This window comes from Salmo salar, chromosome ssa04, assembly GCF_905237065.1.
Source record: "Salmo salar chromosome ssa04, Ssal_v3.1, whole genome shotgun sequence".
Taxonomy (NCBI): domain Eukaryota; kingdom Metazoa; phylum Chordata; class Actinopteri; order Salmoniformes; family Salmonidae; genus Salmo; species Salmo salar.
The window spans coordinates 51665261-51688515 of NC_059445.1; the positions used below are offsets into that span (position 1 = coordinate 51665261).

Consider the following 23255-nt stretch of genomic DNA (forward strand, 5'->3'; position numbering starts at 1 on the left):
AGTGTGGGACAAGTGGGTGGACCGCCTTCCCGTTTTATAACCCCGGGCCCAGCATTACTGTTGATGAGCAGATTATGCCATTTAGGGGCCGCTGCCCCTTCAGGCAGTAAATACCGTGAAACCCACAAAATATGGAATCAAGATTTGGGCTGCTGCTTCATCGTATGCGTGGAACTTGCAAGTGTATACAGGGAGGCCAGATGGAGGAGCACCTGAGAAGAACCAAGGGATGCGGGATGTCCTGGACGTGATACAGGGACTCTGTGGCCACATCACATGCGATAACTTTTTTACTTCGCACAAGCTGAGACAGGAGCTCAAGAGGAAGCTGATGATGGTAGGAAGAGTATGGGAAAAAAACAGCCAGAGCTCCCACCTCAGTTGTTGAATACACGGAACAGGCCTATCAATTCCTCTGTGTTCACGGCCGACACGTCTCTACTGTCCTACGTGCCAAAGGCAAAAATGTGGTACTCATGAGTACGCTGCTTAGGGATGGGAAAATCTGTGGCCAGGAAAAACCAGAAATAATGGATTACAATGCCACAAAAGGAGGGGTGGACAGTTTAGACAAGCTGGTGACTGGCTACAGCTGCAAAAGAAGAACTCTCTGCTGGCCACTTGTTCTTCAACATCTTGGCGTACAATGCGTTGGTCATCTGGATGGCGTTGAACCCAGATTGGAACAGAGGGAAGCTCCAGAGGAGACTCTTTCTCGAGGAGCTGGGCAAGGCATTGGTAAGACTTCAAATCCAGAGGACGCAACATATCCCAAGGACCGCAGCTGCTGCTGCCATCGTGAGGAGGATTCAGGAGGAGGATGCTGGTGCCCCATCTGCCCCACCCACAGAAACAATAACTCCAATACCGGAAGTGTGAGTGGTGATGTTGCATGTGTCTTACTCTCCTACCATGGCCTGCTGTAACTATATATGTGAGTGAGATGTTAGTACAAATTCCTACTAAGTGTTTTCATCAATCTAGATTGCAGCCGGTAGTAACAAGAAAAAGCGCTGCAATGTGTGTTGACCCAAGGACAGGAAGACAGTACACATGCATCAAGTGCAAGAAATACATTTGCAACACACACAGTAAAACTCTGTCCCTCGTGGTGTGTAGACTGGCCTTAATGTGTTCAATGGGGCTCATTTATAATTTCCATAAAATACTGTATGTAAAATGTATCCTTCCAATTGGTTCAGTTCAAAGCAATAAACCTCAAATGAAACAAGGTTATCACTATTATTTGTTCAAGATCAACATGATTTATTCCACCCATGTCTTGATAATTTATTTTTTATTTACAAAAATCACTATTTAATATATAAAAAACGAATTACGCTTTTAATGATAAGTGTGATCTAGCAGAGGTAAATGGCAAATGTTAACCATGTATGCTGTCTACTAAGTATTTTTACAAATTGTTATGGCTGTGTTTTAACCCAGTAATGTTGTGGGTCCATCAGACCTGCAAACATTGGCTGAATAACAAAACCCTTTGTGTGGTGTTCATGTTTAAGAAAAATACTTTATTAAAGGGGTACTGTTTTGGGGTATCTGTACTTTACTATTTATATTTGACGTTTACTTCCCTACATTCCTAAAGAAAATATTGTACTTTTTACTCCATACATTTTCCCTGAAAACCAAAAGTACTTGTTACATTTTGAATGCTCAGCAGGACAGGAAAATGGTCAAATTCAAGCACTTAAAGAGAACATGTGGTCATCCCTACTGCCTCTGGCCTGGCGGACTCAATAAACACATGCAACTTTCGTAAATAATGTCTGAGTGTGCACCAGGCTATCCATACATTTTAAAAACAAGAAAATGGTGCTGTCTGCTTTGCTTAATATAAGGAATTTTAAATGATTTATACTTTTACCTTTTGATACTTAAGTATATTTTAGCAATTACATTTACTTTTGATACTTAAGTAGATTTAAAACCAAATACTTTGAGACTTTTACTCAGGTAGTTTTTACTGGCTGACTTTTACCTTTTAATAGAAAGTTACTCAAGTATGATAATTGTGTACTTTTTGTACCACGGAGCATTTCTATTGCTCCATCTAGTGATAATAGTCAAATATGGATTCTAATGCGATCTTGAGGACTCATATAATAGGGATAGATAAATACATTATTGTTGACTTTTTTTGCCACGGACTCTGTAACCTAGATTAAAGAATTTAGTTCGGAGGGAACTTCTCTTCATCTGCCCTTATTTTTTCACATCTGTTAGAAATTGATTCAATTGTGTTTTATTTGACAGTGAGACCACAACTGTTCTGGAAGTAGACAGCCATGGCAAATAAGGTTGCATCATGTCATTTGTGTGCACCTTGTAAGCACATATAAAACACTGAATTCATTTATATCAGCTCACCATTGTGTACAGCTGGGAGGCCCCCCTTCTGTAGGCCTGCGAATCAATTTCCAAATGTTTTTGTATTATTGATTTTTTTTAGGAACTCAGTCGGGATCTCAACTTGCTGTTGAGAGTTAGAATAGTAGAATACACAAGGTGCGGTCAATTCCATTTCAATTCAGGAAGTACAATGAAATTCCAACTCCAATTATCTTCTAATGCTTTTCAATGTGGAATTGTGTTTACTTTCTGAATTTAAATGGAATTGACCCAAGGTGCAATTTTGAAATTTGGTTGTGCATCTGAAATGTCTCTTGTCAGTCACTTAATTAGATTGGTAAGTAAGTCTAGCCAGCTATCTGAAGTTGTAGTAATCATGGTCAAATTACCACCCAGGGGCCCCTATTGATTTTGTTAGTAACTCTCACTCAGATATCATATAAAAAAACTGCTAACATTTGCTCTAAGCCCCATGGCAAAATGTGTAGAATTGCAGGAAATTTAATTGTTTCTCTTCCTTGTCGAGGGGGCCACTAAAATGTTTTGCCCGCAAAAGGCTTGGGGTCGGCTCTAACTGCATGTGTGGGTATGGCTGTGGGTACACAGACCTGCGCGCTACTGCGGCTTGTCGTGAGGTAAGATTTTGTGACCCCCACCCCCCATCAGTTGCACATACCTGGTGTAAAACGTCAATGTTATAATAAGTATAGTCAATACATGTGACTGCCTATAAATATGTAATTTGTCACATCCCCTTTACTCTTTATAACCCCTCACAGCAGCTGAGTGACTTACTGCCTGTGTCTCAGTAGTATAGTAGTGTAATGCTCCTGCCACCTTGTGGCTACTTTTCTCATTACATATTTCCACTTACTACCACAGTTGAGTATTGTCACAAAGCAACCCTGAAGTATCCATATCTTTCTTCCCCAATTCCCTTATAAAAGTGTGTCTAACTATACAACCCATATTTCAAACCTAATATATACATCTTTATACATACTGTAGTCAGAGTATAGTCAGTCATTGGTTCTTCACAGAGTTCGAGCGGCTCCTTCTGGGAGCTTCAGCACTAACACCAAGCTCGTCCAGGCAGCACTGCAGGTTGGCGTTCCTGTCAGGGTGGTGGTTCTCTTTAATCTTCTTCCTGATAATGGCGGCTGTCTCCTCAGAGGCCGACGAGCATTTGTTCTTATCGGGTAGGAAGCGTTGTAGCAGCTCCTGATTGGCCGTCTGGGCCATGCCCAACAGGAAGCGCAGGAAGACATCCAGGTTTCCATCGGGGCTCTGTAAGCTTCTCTCAATAGCACTACGGTGCATGTCCAGCAGCCCGGGGTCCTTGAACATGCGTGAGAACTTGCTATTCCGTGGCTGCTGCAGGACGTTCTGCCCCGTACACCTCCAGGTGAGGAACACGTAGAGGGCAGCCAGGTATTCTTGGATGGTGGGGTGGATGAAGGTCTGGATCCTCTCCTGGTACATGACAAACTGCTCGATCAGGAACTCAATGCACAGGCCGCTCTTGGTGACAGCCTCAGCGACATCCACCCCGCAGTCCTTCCAGGCGGCCTTGTCAATGACCATCTGGTTTTTCTCCAGCATCGTAAAGGCTAGCTTGCCCAGGTTCATCAGGAATTCCCTCTCCTCTTCCGGGGTGCGGGAGGCTGAGCCCCTGGCACCACGCACATGCAGGTGCACCAGCAGCAGGTGAGTGTACATCAGGGTCAGCCCCTTGGGCAGCTCTGCATCCGGCCCCTTTTCCCTAAACGTGCGCTGGAAAACCTCCCACACCACACAGCAGAACATGGGCAGATGGCACATGATGTGGAGGGTCTTGCAGGAGGTCAGGTGGGCAATCACCTTATCAGCCTGAGCCGGGTCCTGAAATCTCCTCCTGAAGTACTCTTCCTTCTGTTCGTTGTTGAAGCCACGGACCTCCAGCACCTGGTGCACAGACTCTGGGGGCAGCCGACTGGAGGTGAGGGGGCGGGAGATGATCCAGACGAGAGACGAGGGGAGCAGGTTGCCCCTAATCAGGTTGGTTACCACCACGTGCATGGCGGCTGGTTCAGTGCTGTCACACCAAGTCTCAGTGCGGTGGAAGTCCAGGGAATGTGCATACTCGTCCAGCCCGTCACAGATGAACATGACCTTGCCTTCGTCGCACTCGAAGGTGGGCAGCACCTTGGTCTCGGGGTAGAGAGTGTGGACGATCTCCAGGAGGCTGATCTTCAGGTTCAGCATGAGGTTGAGCTCTTTGAAGGGCAGTGGGAACAGGAAGTAGACATGATTGTGCTCGCGCTCCTCTGCCCAGTCCATGATGAACTTCTGCACGGCCACAGACTTCCCTACCCCGGCGATGCCGTTGGTCACTATATGGCTCACATGCTTCTCATAGATCACATTGGGGTCAAAGATCTGGCTACAGGTGATACGCTTCTCTTCCTTGCGATTGGTGGACAGCTTGTCGATCTTTCTGACCTCGTGCTCGATGTTGGGCCCAGCATTGCCTCTGTCTGTTATGTAGAGCTCATTAAAGATACTGTCAAAGGCCTTATGCTCTCCCTGCTGGGCAAAGCCCTCACACATCCAGCTATACTTCCTCAACAGAGTGTCTCTCAGCTCATAACGCACCTCATCTGCACAGAGAGAACAGGGAAAACACAGACATAAAAAAAAAGGCACAATCTAGTATATTTCCTGTTCAATGGCCATTTAAATTAACAATTTTAGTGTATAACCCATTGGTTCTTGAAGTACTGTATAATGTATAAATGCATCATGAGCATAGCTCAACTATTACCCTATCATAACTCAAAGTATACATTTTTGTTATTTTAATCATTATGTTACATGAATCTAATGAAATAAAGCCAACGTGCATACTTTTCTTGCAGAGGTCCGTGAGGTAGGCATCCAGGCGTTTGAGGCCCATGTCCTTCAGCAGGGCCTTGGTGAGCTGCAGGGCCACCTCTAGGTCATAAATCTCCAGCAGTCTATCCACCAGGTCCACCATGTCCATGCCCTGGGGAGGAGAGCTGAATGACTCTGGGTAACGCTTCCACAGCGTGAACTTAAATGTCCTGAAATCATCCTTCCCCAGTTTCTCCAGTGTCTTCCTGATGGCCTGGGGTCCACAGAATACAATTAAAACAAGAGAAAAGCAATTCTCATCCACTACACTTAACTTTAGGGACATGTTGACATTTGTTACTGAACATACAGTCACCTAGACTAGAGTGAAGTCTGAGCCCACCTTGAAAGTGAAGTCTACTGTCAGGGCAGGGTGCCTCTTCTCGTCTGGGTTTTTGATCAGCTCTGGTCTTGGAAGTTCCACTGCAGGACCCTCTTCTTTAGGTGGAGCCCCTTGAGACCTGGTGGAAGATGAACTATTGCTACACATACTAGTGCATGAGCCTATCCACAGATTTGACCATTTGTAAACAAATGGACATACATGCACCAACACCCACACTATACTCAGGAAACAATACTCAGATAAACATATGCATAATTACACCCTAATAACACACTAACAGATTGCATCCTGTCTGTGCCTGATCAAACATGGATGACTTTTCTTACTTCCTGGTTCTGGTCTCACAGTCATCACTGTCCACGGAGTAGCCACTGGAGTAAGACTCTTTTCTTTCCAGCTGGACTCTGTAAATAGAACATCACATGGAAAATGAATAAATCAGCAGCAGTAATGAACTAGTGCTGCTTCAAGGAGCCGTTGTCCACATAATATAACAAATATCTTGATGTACTGTAGTCCTTTAACGGTCTGTGTTCCTGTTTCGTGTTAATACTTTGTAAAGAAAAACTAAATGTAATGCAAGTGTATGTATTTTGTGTGACTGCATGCTTTTCATTGTACTGTATGTTAATGTAAGTGTATGAGTGTCTAGAAATCAACATATTTTAGTGTACCTAGTAGCAGACAGCTCAGTTTCTTCATCAGATGGCCAGAATTGGGTATCACTGTTTACGGAATTGTAGCTGTGGACCGGGGATTGAGCCCTTTCCACATCATGCCTGCCAAACACACACAAACGATGAATGATTGAGGATGGGGAAAGGATCAAGCTTAATTCTGGGCACATGACATGTGCTGTGGTCAGTGTCTCACCAGTGAGTAGTGTCCATAGGTCTCAGGCCATCTCCCAGGTCCAGGGAGGGTCTCCTCTCAGGCACATAGAAATCCTCCTCTCCCTCAGACATAGAGGTTGTACTTCTTCCGCGGCCAGACACACCCTCTCCCAAGGGAAAACTGACATCTGATATAGTTTCCCCTCCATCATGCTCCATCTCGTCAGTGCCTTGCCCAGCCATCCTGGAGGACCTCGGGTGTACAGGTTCCGGGTCACAGTTCAAAGTCTGACGTCAATGGCTACTAGAATGTTGCCAGACCTGTGTTGCAAGAAAATAAAAAAACACGCATACCAGTCGATCACATTTTTACCATTATCATAAGTAATTCTAGAACAATTACAGACTTGTTGCGACTTGCGAATAGGTCTCTCTTACCAAGACCAAGCTTTCTGTTCCGAGGCGATCTTGTTTTGAAACCTCTGGCCTACTAAATTCACCTGTTTGCCTCATTTATGGCGATTCACTGTACTAAAACATAATGTTACGCGTCCAAAATACACGTAACATAGCCCTAGAGCTAATAAACGGCAAATGTTCCCGGTTAAAATACTAAATATAGACCACAGACAGGGCCGGACTAACTTTTGACTCCGACCAACAGGAACTGTGAAGTACTATCACAGATAGAACAATGAGACAGATATTTCCCGGATGTTTAAATATGAAGCATCCGGTTGGCGTTTCCACTCACTACCAAATATGGTAGAGAGGAAGCCCAATAGCCAGCAGTGGGAGAAGATGGATCGAGATACATTTGGCCGACATTCTAATAATTTACTCATTGATTAAACGTTTGATCTCAAGTTTTCTGTTGCCAGAACTACAATCTGTTATAAACAGAGTGGACTAAGTTTTGTGAACTTTACCCTTTGCCAAAGTTTCACAAAATCGCGTTGTTTAGAAGAAGCGCAAAGGCGAATTGAGTTATTGCACACGCGCACTTCACAGAATAGGCGTTCCCCAACGGAAATATGCAAATATTGTCTAGAACGGGCCAATAGGATCTTGCTAGTTCATGCTTGGCTCTGCCCACGTCCTTGCTTGTTCTGCCCACCATGGCTAATTTGTTCCCATTTGAAACGACAGGCTGTGGTCTATCTTGGTTTAGTTATAAACTATTCTGCCAGTAGCAAACACGATGACGTCACTTTCTTTCTTGACGAAACCTTGATGAAATTATGAAACCTTCAAAATAAAAGCCCACATTGTAATATCATTAACTGATTAAAAATGTATTGAATGTTATATCAATGGCCACTTGTATTGTGCCAACAAGAAAAGGTGATAAGTAATTTATGAAAACAAATAAATTATTTTAAAGACTAATAATGGAAAAATACAATGTTGACACTGGTTAAGTACATTGAACTGTAAAGAGAAAACTTTACTACCTGTCTCAGCTAAAGGGGTGGGAAATAATTTGTAGCGTCTACTAACCAAATATGATTCGTTTTGGAGGGGGACTGTGTCATACATATCCAGCAGCACTTTTCCACCCTCTCCCTTTAGGTGAGACTTTGCTCCCGAGTGGCGCAGCGGTCTAAGGCACTTCATCTCAGCGCTGGAAGCATCACTACAGACCCTTGTTCGATTCCAGGCTGTATCACAACCGGCCGTGATTGGGAGTCCCATAGGGACTAGGTTAGGGTTTGGCCGGGGTTGGCCGTCATTGTAAATAAGAATTTGTTCTTATCTGACTTGCCTGGTAAAAAAAAAGCTGAGACAGGTAGAAAAGTTCTCTACAACCCAATATGTATTTAATATATAGTGTCTTGCGTTGGGTGCTATGGAAGGGGTGGAGTAAAAAGCCAGCAGCAGGTCGTGTGACACAGCCTCCCTCAAAAACAAACTATATTTGGTTAGTAGAGACCCTAATGAATATTTTCCACCCCACTTTAGCTGAGACAGCTGTATTTTTCTCTCTACAACCCAATGTGTATTCCATGTACATTGCAATGAATGGAGTGGGTTGAGTAAGGAGCACTCTGTATTAAACCCATCACCCAACACAAGAGTCCAATTTAAGTTTTTGCAGACTCTATTGAGAAATTCCAATGACATATATTTGTATGTTGTTAAAAGTGTATTTCTTTAAATCTAACCTACACAATAGCTTTCAGCATAGCAGTATTTGTGTAAACTTTCAAAATAAATGTTGGTATAATTACTACTACTAATAATAATACTAATAGTAACAATAAAATAGCACAAATTATCCACACAAATTTTTTCAAAGGCGGTTGCAATGCTGTGTGAAAAACAGTTGTACTGCACTAGAGTGTTAAAAAAATAGATATTCCCAAAGTTTAGCAAAATCGTGCCGCCAGGAGTACAGTAATAAACTGAAGGCTGATTTTAATTTTGTAGGTATACTACCGTTCAAAAGTTTGGGGTCACTTAGAAATGTCCTTGTTTTTGAAAGAAAAGCACATTTTTTGTCCTTTAAAATAACATCAAATTGATCAGAAATAGAGCGTAGACATTGTTAATGTTGTAAATGACTTTTGTAGCTGGAAACGGCTGATTTTCTTATGGAATATCTACATAGTCGTACAGAGGCCCATTATCAGCAACCATCACTCCTGTGTTCCAATGGCACGTTGTGTTAGCTAATCCAAGTTGATCATTTTAAAAGGTTAATTGATCATTAGAAAACCCTTTATCAATTATGTTAGCACAGCTGAAAACTGTTGTTCTGATTAAAGAAGCAATAAAACTGGCCTTCTTAAGACTAGTTGAGTATCTGGAGCATCAGCATTTATGGGTTTGATTACAGGCTCAAATGGCCAGAAACAAATAACTTTAATAACTCATCAGTCTATTCTTGTTCTGAGAAATGAAGGCTATTCCATGTGAGAAATTGCCAAGAAACTGAAGATCTCGTATAATGATGTGTACTACTCCCTTCACAGAACAGCGCAAACTGTCTCTAACCAGAATAGAAAGAGGAGTGGGAGGTCCCGGTGCACAACTGAGCAAGAGGACAAGTACATTAGTGTCTAGTCTGAGAAACAGACGCCTCACAAGTCCTCAACTGGCAGCTTCATTAAATAGTACCAGTCTCAACGTCATCAGTGAAGAGGCGACTCCATCAATATACAAAATCTCAAATTCATAACACTGAACAAAAATATAAACCCAACATGTAAAGTGTTGGTCCCATGTTTCATGAGCTGAAATAAAATATCCAAGAAATGTTCCATATGCACAAAAAGCTTATTTCTCTCAAATGTTGTTCACAAATTTGTTTACATTCCTGTTAGTGAGTATTTCTCCTTTGCCAAGAGAATCCATCCACCTGACAGGTGTGGCACATCAAGAAGCTGATTAAATAGTATGATCATTACACAGGTGCACCTTGTGTTGGAAACAAAAAAAGGACACTAAAATGTGCAGTTTTGTCACACAACACAATGCCACAGATGTCTCAAGTTTTGAGGGAGAGTGGTATTTGCATGCTGAATGCATGCATGTCCACCAAATCTGTTGCCAGATAATTTAATGTTCATTTCTCAACCATAAGCCACCTCCAACATAGTTTTAGAGAATTTGGCAGTACGTCCAACCGGCTTCACAACCGCAGACCAAGTGTATGGCGTCATGTGGGCAAGTGGTTTGCTGATGTCCAAGTTGTGAACGGAGTGCCCTATGGTGGCGGTGGGGTTAAAGTATGGGCAGGCATAAGCTACGGAGAATGAACACAATTGCATTTTATTGATGGCAATTTGAATGCACAGAGATACCGTGATGAGATCCTGAGGCCCATTGTCGTGCCATTCATCTGCAGCCATCACCTCATGTTTCAGTATGATAATGCACGGCCCCATGTCGAAAGGATCTGTACACAATTCCTGGAATTGTGAAAATGTCCCACTTCTTCCATGGCCTGCATACTCACCAGACATGTCTCCAATTGAGCATGTTTGGGATGCTCTGTATTGACGTGTACGACAGCGTGTTCCAGTTCCCGACAATATCCAGCAACTTTGCAACAGCCTGATCAAACTCTATGCGAAGGAGATGTGTTGCGCTGCATTAGGCAAATGGTGGTCACACAAGATACTGACTGGTTTTCTGATCCACTTCCCTACTTTTTTTTTAGAGGTATCTGTGATCAACAGATGCATATCTGTATTCCAATTCATGTGAAATCCATAGATTAGGGCCTAATGAATTTATTCAGACCCCTTGACCTTTTACACATTTTGTTACCTTACAGCCTTATTCTAAAATTGATTAAATAAATGTAAAAAATTCTACAGCATAATGACAAAAGCAAAAACAGGTTTTTAGAATTGTTTTCAAATGTATTAAAAATACAAAACAGAAATACCTTATTTACCTAAATATTCAGACCCTTTGCTATGAGACTCGAAATTGTGGTTAGGTGCATCGTGTTTCCATTGATCATCCTTGAGATGTTTCGAACAACTTGGAGTCCACCTGTGGTAAATTCAATTGATTGGATATGATTTGTAAAGGCACACACCTATATAAGCTCCCACAGTTGACAGTGCATGTCAGAGCAAAAACCAAGGCATGAGGTCGAAGGAATTGTTCGTAGAGCCTTGAGACAGGATTGTCTGCAGCAATGAAGGCTCCAAAGAACACAGTGGCATTCGTAAATGGAAGAAGTTTGGAACTGGCAAGACTCTTCATAGACTCTTCCAAACTGAGCAGTCGGGGGAGAAGGGCCTTGGTCAGGGAGGTGACCAACAACCCAATGGTCACTCTGACAGAGCAACAGAGTTCCTCTGTGGAGATGGGAGAACCTTCCAGAAGGACAACCATCTAAGCAGCACTCCACCACTCAGGCCTTTATTGTAGAGTGGCCAGACAGAAGCCACTCCTCAGTAAAAGACACATGACAGCCCGCTTGGAGTTTGCTAAAAGACACCTAAAAACTCTCAGACCATGAGAAACAAGATTATCTGGTCTGATGAAACCAAGATTGAACTCTTTGGTCTGAATGCGAAGCGTCACATCTGGAGGAAACCTGGCACCATCCCTACGGTGAAGCATGGTGGAGGCAGCATCATGCTGGGGGGATGTTTTTCAGCTGCAGAGACTAGGAGACTAGTCAGGATTGAGGCGAAGATGAACGGAGAAAAGTACAGAGAGATCCTTGATGAAAACCTGCTCCAGAGCACTCAGGATCTCAGACTGGGCGAAGGTTCACCTTCCAACAGGACAACGACCCTAAGCACACAGCCAAGACAACACAGGAGTAACTTCGGGACAAGTCTCTGAATGTCCTTGAGTGGTCCAGCCAGAGCCCAGACTTGAACCTGATCGAACATCTCTGAAGAGACCTGAAAATAGCTGTGCGCTAACGCTCCCCATCCAACCTGACAGAGCTTGAGAGGATCTGCAGAGAAGAATGGGAGAAACTCCCCAAATACAGGTGTGCCAAGCATGTAGCGTCAAACATAAAGAAAACTCGAAGCTGTAATCGCTGTAAAAGGTGCTTCAAGATCAAGATGGCACCGAAGAGGATGGCTGACATTTACATGCCCGTGACTAATTGTGCTATTTAGTTCCTTTTTTTTCGTTGTTTGTAACTTTTTTTTAAACTTATTTTGTACACAATGTTGCTGCTACCATCTCTTATGACCGAAAATAACTTCTGGACATCAGAACTGGGATTACTCACCACGAACTGGAAGAAGCTTTTTCCTTTAATGAGTCCGAAGAGAAAGATATACTGCTCTCACGGGATCAGGCCCAGATCCCAGTCATTTGCCTGAAGAAAAGACGAAGGAAAAGAGGATGCAGATCAGGCTGCCTTTTGAGAATTCGTAGGCGAGCGAGTAAACTCCCACTGCCATCCTACTTGCTAACATGCAATTATTGGAAAATAAAATTGATGATCTACGATTAAGACTATCCTACCAACGGGACATTAAAAACTGTAATATCTTATGTTTCACAAGTCGTGGCTGAACGACGACACGGATAATATAGTGCTGGAGGGATTTTCAATGCACCGGCAGAACAGAGAAGCTACGTCTGGTAAGAATAGGGGTGTGTGTGTCTTTCCGGTCACAACTTACAGACTTGTTTATGCTGCTGTGCGTTTTTGTTGCCGATCTTACTTTGATACCTGACGGTTTTTTACTTTTTCATTACCGTATATTTTTACTTTTTCCCTCACTCAACTTTTTTCATTCAACTTTTTCACCCCGGAGGTTTTATCTGGACATGGTTCGTCAGGACTTCAAACAGCCGAAGCTAAGTAACATTAACATGATGCCTTCTAATTGCAGTCGTTGTACTTATAATATACAGGAGAACGATCGCCTTACGGCAAGGATAGCTGTGCTGCAAGCCCAGCTTCAGACGCGATCGTTAGGCAAGGGTAATTTCAGTGTAGGAAAGGATGAAACAGCGTCTGTGCCACCAGTAAGTACAGATAGTAACGTTAGTATAAACCCCCTCGCACGGTCCCCGCAGCCGGACATCTTTCTCATGGCTTCTGGAGGGAAACGCTGTAGGAATGCTCAACCGGTGTCGCTTATTCAGCCGACAGAAACTTTCAACCGGTTCTCCCCATTAAGCGAGTCGGAGTCGGAGGCCGAGACTTCTCTGGTCTCTACTCCTCCCGTTGTGGGGTCTGAGACGCCGACGGCTCCCACCATTAGCTCTGACAAATTGAAAACCCTAGTCATTGGCGACTCCATTACCCGCAGTATTGGACTTAAAACTAATCATCCAGCGATCATACGCTGTTTACCAGGGGGCAGGGCTACCGACGTTAAGGCTAATCTAAAGACGGTGCTGGCTAAAGCTAAAACTGGCGAGTGTAGAGAGTATAGAGATATTGTTATCCACGTCGGCACCAACGATGTTAGGATGAAACAGTCAGAGGTCACCAAGCGCAACATAGCTTCAGCGTGTAAATCAGCTAGAAAGATGTGTCGGCATCGATTAATTGTCTCTGGCCCCCTCCCAGTTAGGGGGAGTGATGAGCTCTACAGCAGAGTCTCACAACTCAATCGCTGGTTGAAAACTGTTTTCTGCCCCTCCCAAAAGATAGAATTTGTAGATAATTGGCCCTCTTTCTGGGACTCACCCACAAACAGGACCAAGCCTGGCCTGTTGAGGAGTGACGGACTCCATCCTAGCTGGAGGGGTGCTCTCATCTTATCTACGAACATAGACAGGGCTCTAACTCCTCTAGCTCTACAATGAAATAGGGTGCAGGCCAGGCAGCAGGCTGTTAGCCAGCCTGCCAGCTTAGTGGAGTCTGCCACTAGCACAGTCAGCGTAGTCAGCTCAGCTTTCCCCATTGAGACCGTGTCTGTGCCTCGATCTAGGTTGGGCAAAATTAAAAATGGCGGTGTTCGCTTTAGCAATCTCACTAGTATAAAGACCTCCTCCATTCCTGCCATTATTGAAAGAGATTGTGATACCTCACATCTCAAAATTGGGTTACTTAATGTTAGATCCCTCACTTCCAAGGCAGTTATAGTCAATGAACTAATCACTGATAATAATCTTGATGTGATTGGCCTGACTGAAACATGGCTTAAGCCTGATGAATTTACTGTGTTAAATGAGGCCTCACCCCCTGGTTACATTAGTGACCATACCCCCCGTGCATCCGGCAAAGGCGGAGGTGTTGCTAACATTTACGATAGCAAATTTCAATTTACAAAAAAAAAACAACAATGACGTTTTTCGTCTTTTGAGCTTCTAGTCATGAAATCTATGCAGCCTACTCACTCACTTTTTATAGCTACTGTTTATAGGCCTCCTGGGCCATATGCAGTGTTCCTCACTGAGTTCCCTGAATTCCTATCGGATCTTGTAGTCATAGCAGATAATATTCTAATTTTTGGTGACTTTAACATTCACATGGAAAAGTCCACAGACCCACTCCAAAAGGCTTTCGGAGCCATCATCGACTCAGTGGGTTTTGTCCAACATGTCTCTGGACCTACTCACTGCCACAGTCATACTCTGGACCTAGTTTTGTCCCATGGAATAAATGTTGTGGATCTAAATGTTTTTCCTCATAATCCTGGACTATCGGACCACCATTTTATTACGTTTGCAATTGCAACAAATAATCTGCTCAGACCCCAACCAAGGAGCATTAAAAGTCGTGCTATAAATTCTCAGACAACCCAAAGATTCCTTGATGCCCTTCCAGACTGCCTCTGCCTACCCAAGGACGTCAGAGGACAAAAATCAGTTAACCACCTAACCGAGGAACTCAATTTAACCTTGCGCAATACCCTAGATGCAGTTGCACCCCTAAAAACTAAAAACATCTGTCATAAGAAACTAGCTCCCTGGTATACAGAAAATACACAAGCTCTGAAGCAAGCTTCCAGAAAATTGGAACGGAAATGGCGCCACACCAAACTGGAAGTCTTCCGACTAGCTTGGAAAGACAGTACTGTGCAGTATCGAAGAGCCCTTACTGCTGCTCGATCATCCTATTTTTCCAACTTAATTGAGGAAAATAAGAACAATCCTACATTTCTTTTTGATACTGTCGCAAAGCTAACTAAAAAGCAGCCTTCGCAAATGGAGGATGGCTTTCACTTCAGCAGTAATAAATTTATGAACTTCTTTGAGGAAAAGATCATGATCATTAGAAAGCAAATTACAGACTCCTCTTTAAATCTGGGTATTCCTCCAAAGCTCCATTGTCCTGAGTCTGCACAACTCTGCCAGGACCTAGGATCAAGGGAGATACTAAAGTGTTTTAGTACTATATCTCTTGACGCAATGATGAAAATAATCATGGCCTCCAAACCCTCAAGCTGCATACTGGACCCTATTCCAACTAAACTACTGAAAGAGCTGCTTCCTGTGCTTGGCCCTCCTATGTTGAACATAATAAACGGCTCTCTATCCACCGGATGTGTACCAAGCTCACTAAAAGTGGCAGTAATAAAGCCTCTCTTGAAAAAGCCGAATCTTGATCCAGAAATTATAAAAAACTATCGGCCTATATCGAATCTTCCATTCCTCTCAAAAATGTTAGAAAAAGCTGTTGCACAGCAACTCACTGCCTTCCTGAAGACAAACAATGTATACGAAACGCTTCAGTCTGGTTTTAGACCCCATCATAGCACTGAGACTGCACTTGTGAAGGTGGTAAATGACCTTTTAATGACGTCAGACCGAGGCTCTGCATCTGTCCTCGTGCTCCTAGATCTTAGTGCCGCTTTTGATACCATCGATCACCACATTCTTTTGGAGAGATTGGAAACCCAAATTGGTCTACATGGACAAGTTCTGGCCTGGTTTAGATCTTATCTGTCGGAAAGATATCAGTTTGTCTCTGTGAATGGTTTGTCCTCTGACAAATCAATTGTAAATTTCGGTGTTCCTCAAGGTTCCGTTTTAGGACCACTATTGTTTTCACTATATATTTTACCTCTTGGGGATGTCATTCGAAAACATAATGTTAAATTTCACTGCTATGCGGATGACACACAGCTGTACATTTCAATGAAACATGGTGAAGCCCCAAAATTGCCCTCGCTAGAAGCCTGTGTTTCAGACATAAAGAAGTGGATGGCTGCAAACTTTCTACTTTTAACAGAGATGCTTGTTCTAGGTCCCAAGAAACAAAGAGATCTTCTGTTGAATCTGACAATTAATCTGGATGGTTGTACAGTCGTCTCAAATAAAACTGTGAAGGACCTCGGCGTTACTCTGGACCCTGATCTCTCTTTTGAAGAACATATCAAGACTGTTTCAAGGACAGCTTTTTTCCATCTACGTAACATTGCAAAAATCAGAAATTTTCTGTCCAAAAATGACGCAGAAAAATTAATCCATGCTTTTGTTACTTCTAGGCTGGACTACTGCAATGCTCTACTTTCCGGCTACCCGGATAAAGCACTAAATAAACTTCAGTTAGTGCTAAATACGGCTGCTAGAATCCTGACTAGAACCAAAAAATTTGATCATATTACTCCAGTGCTAGCCTCCCTACACTGGCTTCAAGTTAAGGCAAGGGCTGATTTCAAGGTTTTACTGCTAACCTACAAAGCATTACATGGGCTTGCTCCTACCTATCTTTCTGATTTGGTCCTGCCGTACATACCTACACGTACGCTACGGTCACAAGACGCAGGCCTCCTAATTGTCCCTAGAATTTCTAAGCAAACGGCTGGAGGTAGGGCTTTCTCCTATAGAGCTCCATTTTTATGGAATGGTCTGCCTACCAATGTGAGAGACGCAGACTCAGTCTCAACCTTTAAGTCTTTACTGAAGACTTATCTCTTCAGTAGGTCCTATGATTAAGTATAGTCTGGCCCAGGAGTGTGAAGGTGAACGGAAAGGCTGGAGCAACGAACCGCCCTTGCTGTCTCTGCCTTGCCGGTTCCCCTCTTTCCACTGGGATTCTCTGCCTCTAACCCTTTTACAGGGGCTGAGTCACTGGCCTACTGGTGTTCTTCCATGCCGTCCATTGGAGGGGTGCGTCACTTGAGTGGGTTGAGTCACTGACGTGGTCTTCCTGTCTGGGTTGGCGCCCCCCCCTTGGGTTGTGCCATGGCGGAGATCGTTGTGGGCTATACTCGGCCTTGTCTTAGGACGGTAAGTTGGTGGTTGGAGACATCCCTCTAGTGGTGTGGGGGCTGTGCTTTGGCAAAGTGGGTGGGGTTATATCCTGCCTGTTTGGCCCTGTCCGGGGGTATCATCGGATGGGGCCACAGTGTCTTCTGATCCCTCCTGTCTCAGCCTCCAGTATTTATGCTGCAGTAGTTTATGTGTCGGGGGCTAGGGTCAGTCTGTTACATCTGGAGTATTTCTCTTGTCTTATCCGGTGTCCTGTGTGTATTTAAATATGCTCTCTCTAATTCTCTCTTTCTCTCTTTCTGTCTTTCTCTCGGAGGACCTGAGCCCTAGGACCATGCCTCAGGACTACCTGGTATGATGACTCCTTGCTGTCCCCAGTCCACCTGGCCGTGCTGCTGCTCCAGTTTCAACTGTTCTGCCTGCGGCTATGGAACCCTGACCTGTTCACCGGACGTGCTTGTTGCACCCTCGACAACTACTATGATTATTATTATTTGACCATGCTGGTCATTTATGAACATTTTAACATTTTAACATTTTGACCATGTTCTGTTATAATATCCACCCTGCACAGCCAGAAGAGGACTGGCCACCCCTCATAGCCTGGTTCCTCTCTAGGTTTCTTCCTAGGTTTTTGGCCTTTCTAGGGAGTTTTTCCTAGGGAGTTTTTCCTAGCCACCGTGCTTCTTTCACATGCTTTGCTTGCTGTTTGGGGTTTTAGGCTGGGTTTCTGTACAGCACTTTGAGAATATCAGCTGATGTACGAAGGGCTATATAAAAATAAATTTGATTTGATTTGAATAACACCTGGTGCGCAATGTCTAATATTAAAGAAGTCTTGAGGTATTGCTCACCTGGGGTAGAGTACCTAATGATAAACTGTGGACCATACTATCTACCAAGAGAGTTCCCATCTATATTATTCGTGGCCGTCTATTTACCACCACAGACCGATGCTGGCACTAAGACTGCACTCAACCAACTCTATAAGGCCATAAGCAAACAAAAAAAATGCTAACTCAGAGGCAGCGCTCCTAGTGGCCAGGGACTTTAATGCAGGCAAACTTAAATCAGTTTTACCAAATTTCTACCAGCATGTCACATGTGCAACCAGAGGAAAAAAAACTCTAGGCCACCTTTACTCCACACACAGAGATGCATACAAAGATCTCCCCTGCCCTCCATTTGGCAAATCTGACCATAATTCTATTCTCCTGATTCCTGCTTACAAGCAAAAACTAAAGCAGGAAGTACCAGTGACTCGTTCAATACGGAAGTGGTCAGATGACGCAGATGCTACGCTACAGGATTGTTTTGCTAGCATAGTCTGGAATATGTTCCGGAATTCATCTAATGGCATTGAGGAGTATACCACCTCAGTCATCGGCTTCATCAATAAGTGCATCGACGACGTCGTCCCCACAGTGATCGTATGTACATATCCCAACCAGAAGCCATGGATTACAGACAACATCTACATCGAGCTAAAGGCTAGAGCTGCCGCTTTCAAGGAGCGGGACACTAATCCGGACGCGTATAAGAAATCCCGCTATGCCCTCAGACGAACCATCAAACAAGCAAAGCATCAATACAGGATTAAAATTGAATCCTGACTCTGACTCTCATTGGATGTGGAAGGGCTTGAAAACTATTATGGACTACAAAGGGAAACCCAGATGCAAGCTGCCCAGTGACGTGAGCCTTCCAGACGAGCTAAATGCCTTTAATGCTGACTTCGAGACAAGCAACACTAAAGCACGCACGAGCGCACCAGCTGTTCTGGATGACTGTGTGATAACGCTTTCCGTAGCCGATGTGAGCAAGACCTTTAAACAGGTCAACATTCACAAAGCCGCGGGGCCAGATGGATTACCAGGACGTGTACTCAAAGCATGCGCAGACCAACTGGCAAGTGTCTTCACTGACATTTTCAACCTCTCCCTGACTGAGTCTGTAATACCCATTTCAAGCAGACCACCATAGTCCCTGTACCCAAGGAAGCGAAGGTAACCTGCCTAAATGATTACCTCCCCGTAGCACACACGTCGGTAGCCATGAAGTGCTTTGAAAGGCTGGTCATGGCTCACATCAACAGCATCCTCTTGGATACCCTAGACCCACTCCAATTTGCATACCGCCCCAACAAATCCACAGATGACGCAATCTCAATCGCACTCCACACTGCCCTTTCCCACCTGGACTAAAGGAACACCTATGTGAGAATGCTGTTCATTGACGACAGCTCAGCGTTCAACACCATAGTGCCCATGAAGCTTATCACTAAGCTAAGGACCCTGGGACTTAGCAACTCTGCAACTGGACCCTGGACTTCCTGACGGGCCACCCCGAGGTGGTAAGGGTAGGCAACAATACGTCTGCCACGCTGATCCTTAACACTGGGGCCCCTCAGGGGTGTGTACATAGGCCCCTCCTGTACTCCCTGTTCACCCACGACTGCATGGCCAAACACGACTCCAACAACGAACAGTGGTATGCCTGAACACCGTCAATGATGAGACAGCCTATAGAGAGGAGGTCAGAGAACTGGCAGTGTGGTACCAGAACAACAACCTCTCCCTCAATGTGAGCAAGACAAAAGAGCTGATCGTGGACTACAGGAAAAGATTGGCCGAACAGGTCCCCATTAACATCAAAGGGGCTGTAGTGGAGCGTGTCAAGAGTTTCAAGTTCCTTGGTGTCCACATCACCAGCGATCTATCATGGTCCAAACACACCAAGACAGTCGTGATGAGGGCACGACAAAACATTTTCCCCCTCAGGAGACTGAAAAGATTTGGCATGGGTCCCCAGATCCTCAAAAAGTTCTACAGCTGCACCATCGAGAGCATCCTGACCGGTTCATGTATGAAATATAATTGTAGTATGCCCAATAATATCTTGAAAGGTTCGTAGTGATGTAGAATACACAACCAAATGAGCCAGGTGTGCCAGATATATAAATATGTTATAATATTTTTTTTAAATGTGCCCAAAAAGCTGTGATTTCTGATTATGTTTTGATCCTTAATTGCAATATTTAATCTTCAAACATTTAAAATGGATTCATACGTGTAAATATTAATGGATGTGGGCTGATTAAAATGATATACAATGATATCCTATTAACTGTTTTCATTAGGAGGCCTATAATAAGAGAACTACACGTCTCTCAGCTGAAAATGTACTGTCATGTTTGATTAACCGAAACAAAGATTTAACCTACTGTGAAATATGTGCTCACTAATTTCTCTATGACTCAAAGGCTGCATTTAGACAGGCATCTCAATTATGATCTTTTTTTCGCTAATTTCTCTTTTGACCAATCAGATCAGCTCCGAAAAAGATCTGATGTGATTCGTCAAAATACCAATTAGTGGATAAAGATCAAAATTGGGCTGAATTAGCCTAATGTGTTTTAAAAGTGGCTCTTCATCTGCTCTATGAAATTGTATACAACTGTTTTTGGACATACAGTATTTCCCCAAATACCAGTAATATTATGAATTACAACTTAGTTCACAAATCATTCAAAGAAACCTTTTGGATGTAGACTCTGACCCATTTCGACTCACGCCCACTCAGAGGACAGGGACAGGTACGAGTCTACGAGGGCAGTGTAATAATAGCTGGAGAGAGGAGAGAGCTTCCTTCCCCAAGGATATAAATTATTCACAGATAATGGGGAAAATAATAGCGACATAAAAGCCCATCCATTCTTAACTTACAAGGACAAAATGGACTGAACAGCTGTAAGGCTATGGTATTTCACATGCCCGCCTTGCAATGCAGATTACACATTCTTTGGATTAAATTTGTCAGAGATGCTGACAACGATACCCCCACACAGAGCAAATGTGTTCACATACCCATGGGGGTGTGGCAGAGGGACAGGAACCATCGCTAAACTTACATAAACCAAACAAAGAACAAGCCAAGATGCTTTGATTTAACATAGCAAGACTTGGTTAACAGCTTGTCCTAAGAGAGGCCTATTTAATATCTTATGTCTTGTCTCTTGTTTGCTGTATATCCTCACACTTCAAACACAACTTTTTTTTATATACATCTTGATGGATATCACTGAGAATTAGTCTTCAAGGCATTTTAGAAACCTAGACTCTTTGTTGTGCCATGATTCTGGACGGAACAAACATTCCTGTTACATGAATAACATGATAGTGTCTAACTTCACCTCAAATTTAACCAGACCGGAGCATAGACTGAAAAAAAGACTGAGCAAAGCCTGAACAGCCTGTGATATTGTGCCCAGGTCAGGGGTTATGGGAAAAGAGTTGCTCTTTGTTCTGATGACACGTCTCTGTCTATGCTCCATAGTCTCTCTCTCTATCTACGCTCTATAGGCTCTCTGACAGAGGTATTGTGCATTTGGGGCTAGTGTGCTGGCTAAGGCTGTGAGTGAGGCTCAGCTCTCTGAGTAGAAACTTCCTCACAACAGCCTAACTACCAATACTGAGGATTCTGAAGTGGCTGTGTCCCTGCTTTAGACTAGATTATTAATTAAGGAATTCATATGATTTAGAATTGTTCAGTGCACAGGTGTATTACATCACATCTTGCCAAGGCCATGAAAGCCACATACATACAGTATGCACATTATACCAAACCACCAGTAAAGCAAAACCCCTTCAAAGTAATCTGAGTTTGTTGTTTCTATAGGCCTACTTCATGAGGCAGCATCTCAACCTAGGGTAAGCCTATTCATATTGTGGTAGTGGGATGCATTCATGGCAGTCTTCTATAGCTTCCACCTGAGTGAGTGGGATGTCTTTGTTATGTCAAAGAGATTCATTGTAGTCTCGACTGAGTCTTGAGTCTGTTGGTGGATATGTTAAATAGGGAGTGTAATCTATGTGATGTGTCAGCCCCCAGCGCTCTCAATTCTCAGCGAACTGGGCGTGCCTTGCAAGACCCAGGCTCTGATGGGTTACAACAGATGAACTTAGCTCATGAGCATCTACAAGTTATATTCTTCAAGAATTAATGGGTTTACAAAAGTATGTGGGCACCCTGCGTTGCTGACAGGTGTATAAAATCAAGCACACAGCCGTGCAATCTCCATAGACAAACATTGGCAGTAGAATGGCCTTCCTGAAGAGCTCAGTGACATTCAACATGGTATCGTCATTCGATGCCACTTTTCCAATAAGTCAGTTCGTCAAATTTCTGCCCTGCTAGAGCTTCCCCAGTCAACTGTAAGTGCTGTTATTGTGAAGAGAAAACTTCTAAGAGCAACAACGGCTCAGCCAATAAGTGGTACGCTACACAAGCTCACAGAACGGGACCGCCGAGTGCTGATGCGCACAGCACATAAAAATCGTCTGTTCTCTGTTGCAACACTCACCACCAAGTTCCAAACTGCCTCTGGTAGCAACGTCAGCACGAGAACTGTTTGTCGGGAGCATCATAAAATAGGTTACCATGGCCGAGCAGCCGCACACAAGCCTAAAATCACCATGTGCAATACCAAGCATCGGCTGGAGTGGTGTAAAGCTCGCCGCCATTGGACTCTGGAGCAGTGGAAACACTTTCTCTGTAGTGATGAATCACGCTTCACCATCTGGAAGTCTGCCGGACAAATCTGGGTTTGGTGGATGCCAGGAGAACGCTACCTGCCCGAGTGCATAGTGCTGACTGTAAAGTTTGGTGGAGGAGAAATAATGGTCTGGGGCCGTTTTTCATTAGTTCCAGTGAAGGGAAATCTTAATGCTACAGCGTGCTTCCAACTATGTGGCAACAGTTTGGGGAAGGCTCTTTCCTGTTTCAGCATGACAATGCCCCCATGCACAAAGCGAGGTCCATACAGAAATGGTTTGTCAGGATCACTGTGCAGAACTTGACTGTCCTGCACAGAGCCCTGACCTCAACCTCATCGAACAGTTATGGGATTTAAAAAAATAATATTTTTATTTCACCTTTATTTAACAGGTAGGCTAGTTGAGAACAAGTTCTCATTTGCAACTGTGACCTGGCCAAGATAAAGCATAGCAATTCGACACATACAACAACACAGAGTTACACATGGAATAAACAAAACATACAGCCAATAATACAGTCGAACAAAAGAAAACAAAACGTCTATATACAGTGAGTGCAAATGAGGTAAGTTAAGGCAATAAATAGGCCATGGTGGCGAAGTAATTACAATATAGCAATTAAACACTGGA

At 43.7% G+C, this 23255-nt stretch overlaps 1 protein-coding gene across 2 annotated transcripts; it reads right to left on the bottom strand.

Annotated features, from left to right (window-relative positions):
• Nucleotides 1-1242: 1242 nt before the first annotated feature.
• On the bottom strand, nt 1243-7159 carry LOC106603395 (NLR family CARD domain-containing protein 3-like). 2 transcript variants are annotated; one of them, XM_045717078.1, is made up of 7 exons: nt 6901-7159; nt 6503-6783; nt 6304-6408; nt 5956-6033; nt 5627-5744; nt 5257-5395; nt 1243-5009 (listed from the first exon to the last, which is right to left on the bottom strand). In XM_045717078.1, exons 2-7 carry the CDS (start codon nt 6703-6705, stop codon nt 3394-3396), a joined length of 2259 nt encoding a protein of 752 aa, XP_045573034.1. In that variant the 5' UTR covers nt 6706-6783; nt 6901-7159; the 3' UTR covers nt 1243-3393. The 2 variants fall into 2 exon arrangements, with proteins under 2 accessions (XP_045573034.1, XP_014052502.1); XM_014197027.2 differs by having other exon boundaries at nt 5257-5497.
• Between the last annotated feature and the right edge of the window lie 16096 nt (nt 7160-23255).

What these genes read in the sequence shown, in the direction of transcription:
- LOC106603395 (XM_014197027.2), bottom strand. Translation starts at nt 6,705, where the DNA reads ATGGCTGGGCAAGGCACTGACGAGATGGAGCATGATGGAGGGGAAACT. An exon ending in CCTATGGACACTACTCACTG is followed by an intron (nt 6,409 to 6,502) that starts GTGAGACACTGA and finishes TGTGTTTGGCAG; the next exon opens with GCATGATGTGGAAAGGGCTC. An exon ending in CACGGACCTCTGCAAGAAAA is followed by an intron (nt 5,010 to 5,256) that starts GTATGCACGTTG and finishes CTCTCTGTGCAG; the next exon opens with ATGAGGTGCGTTATGAGCTG.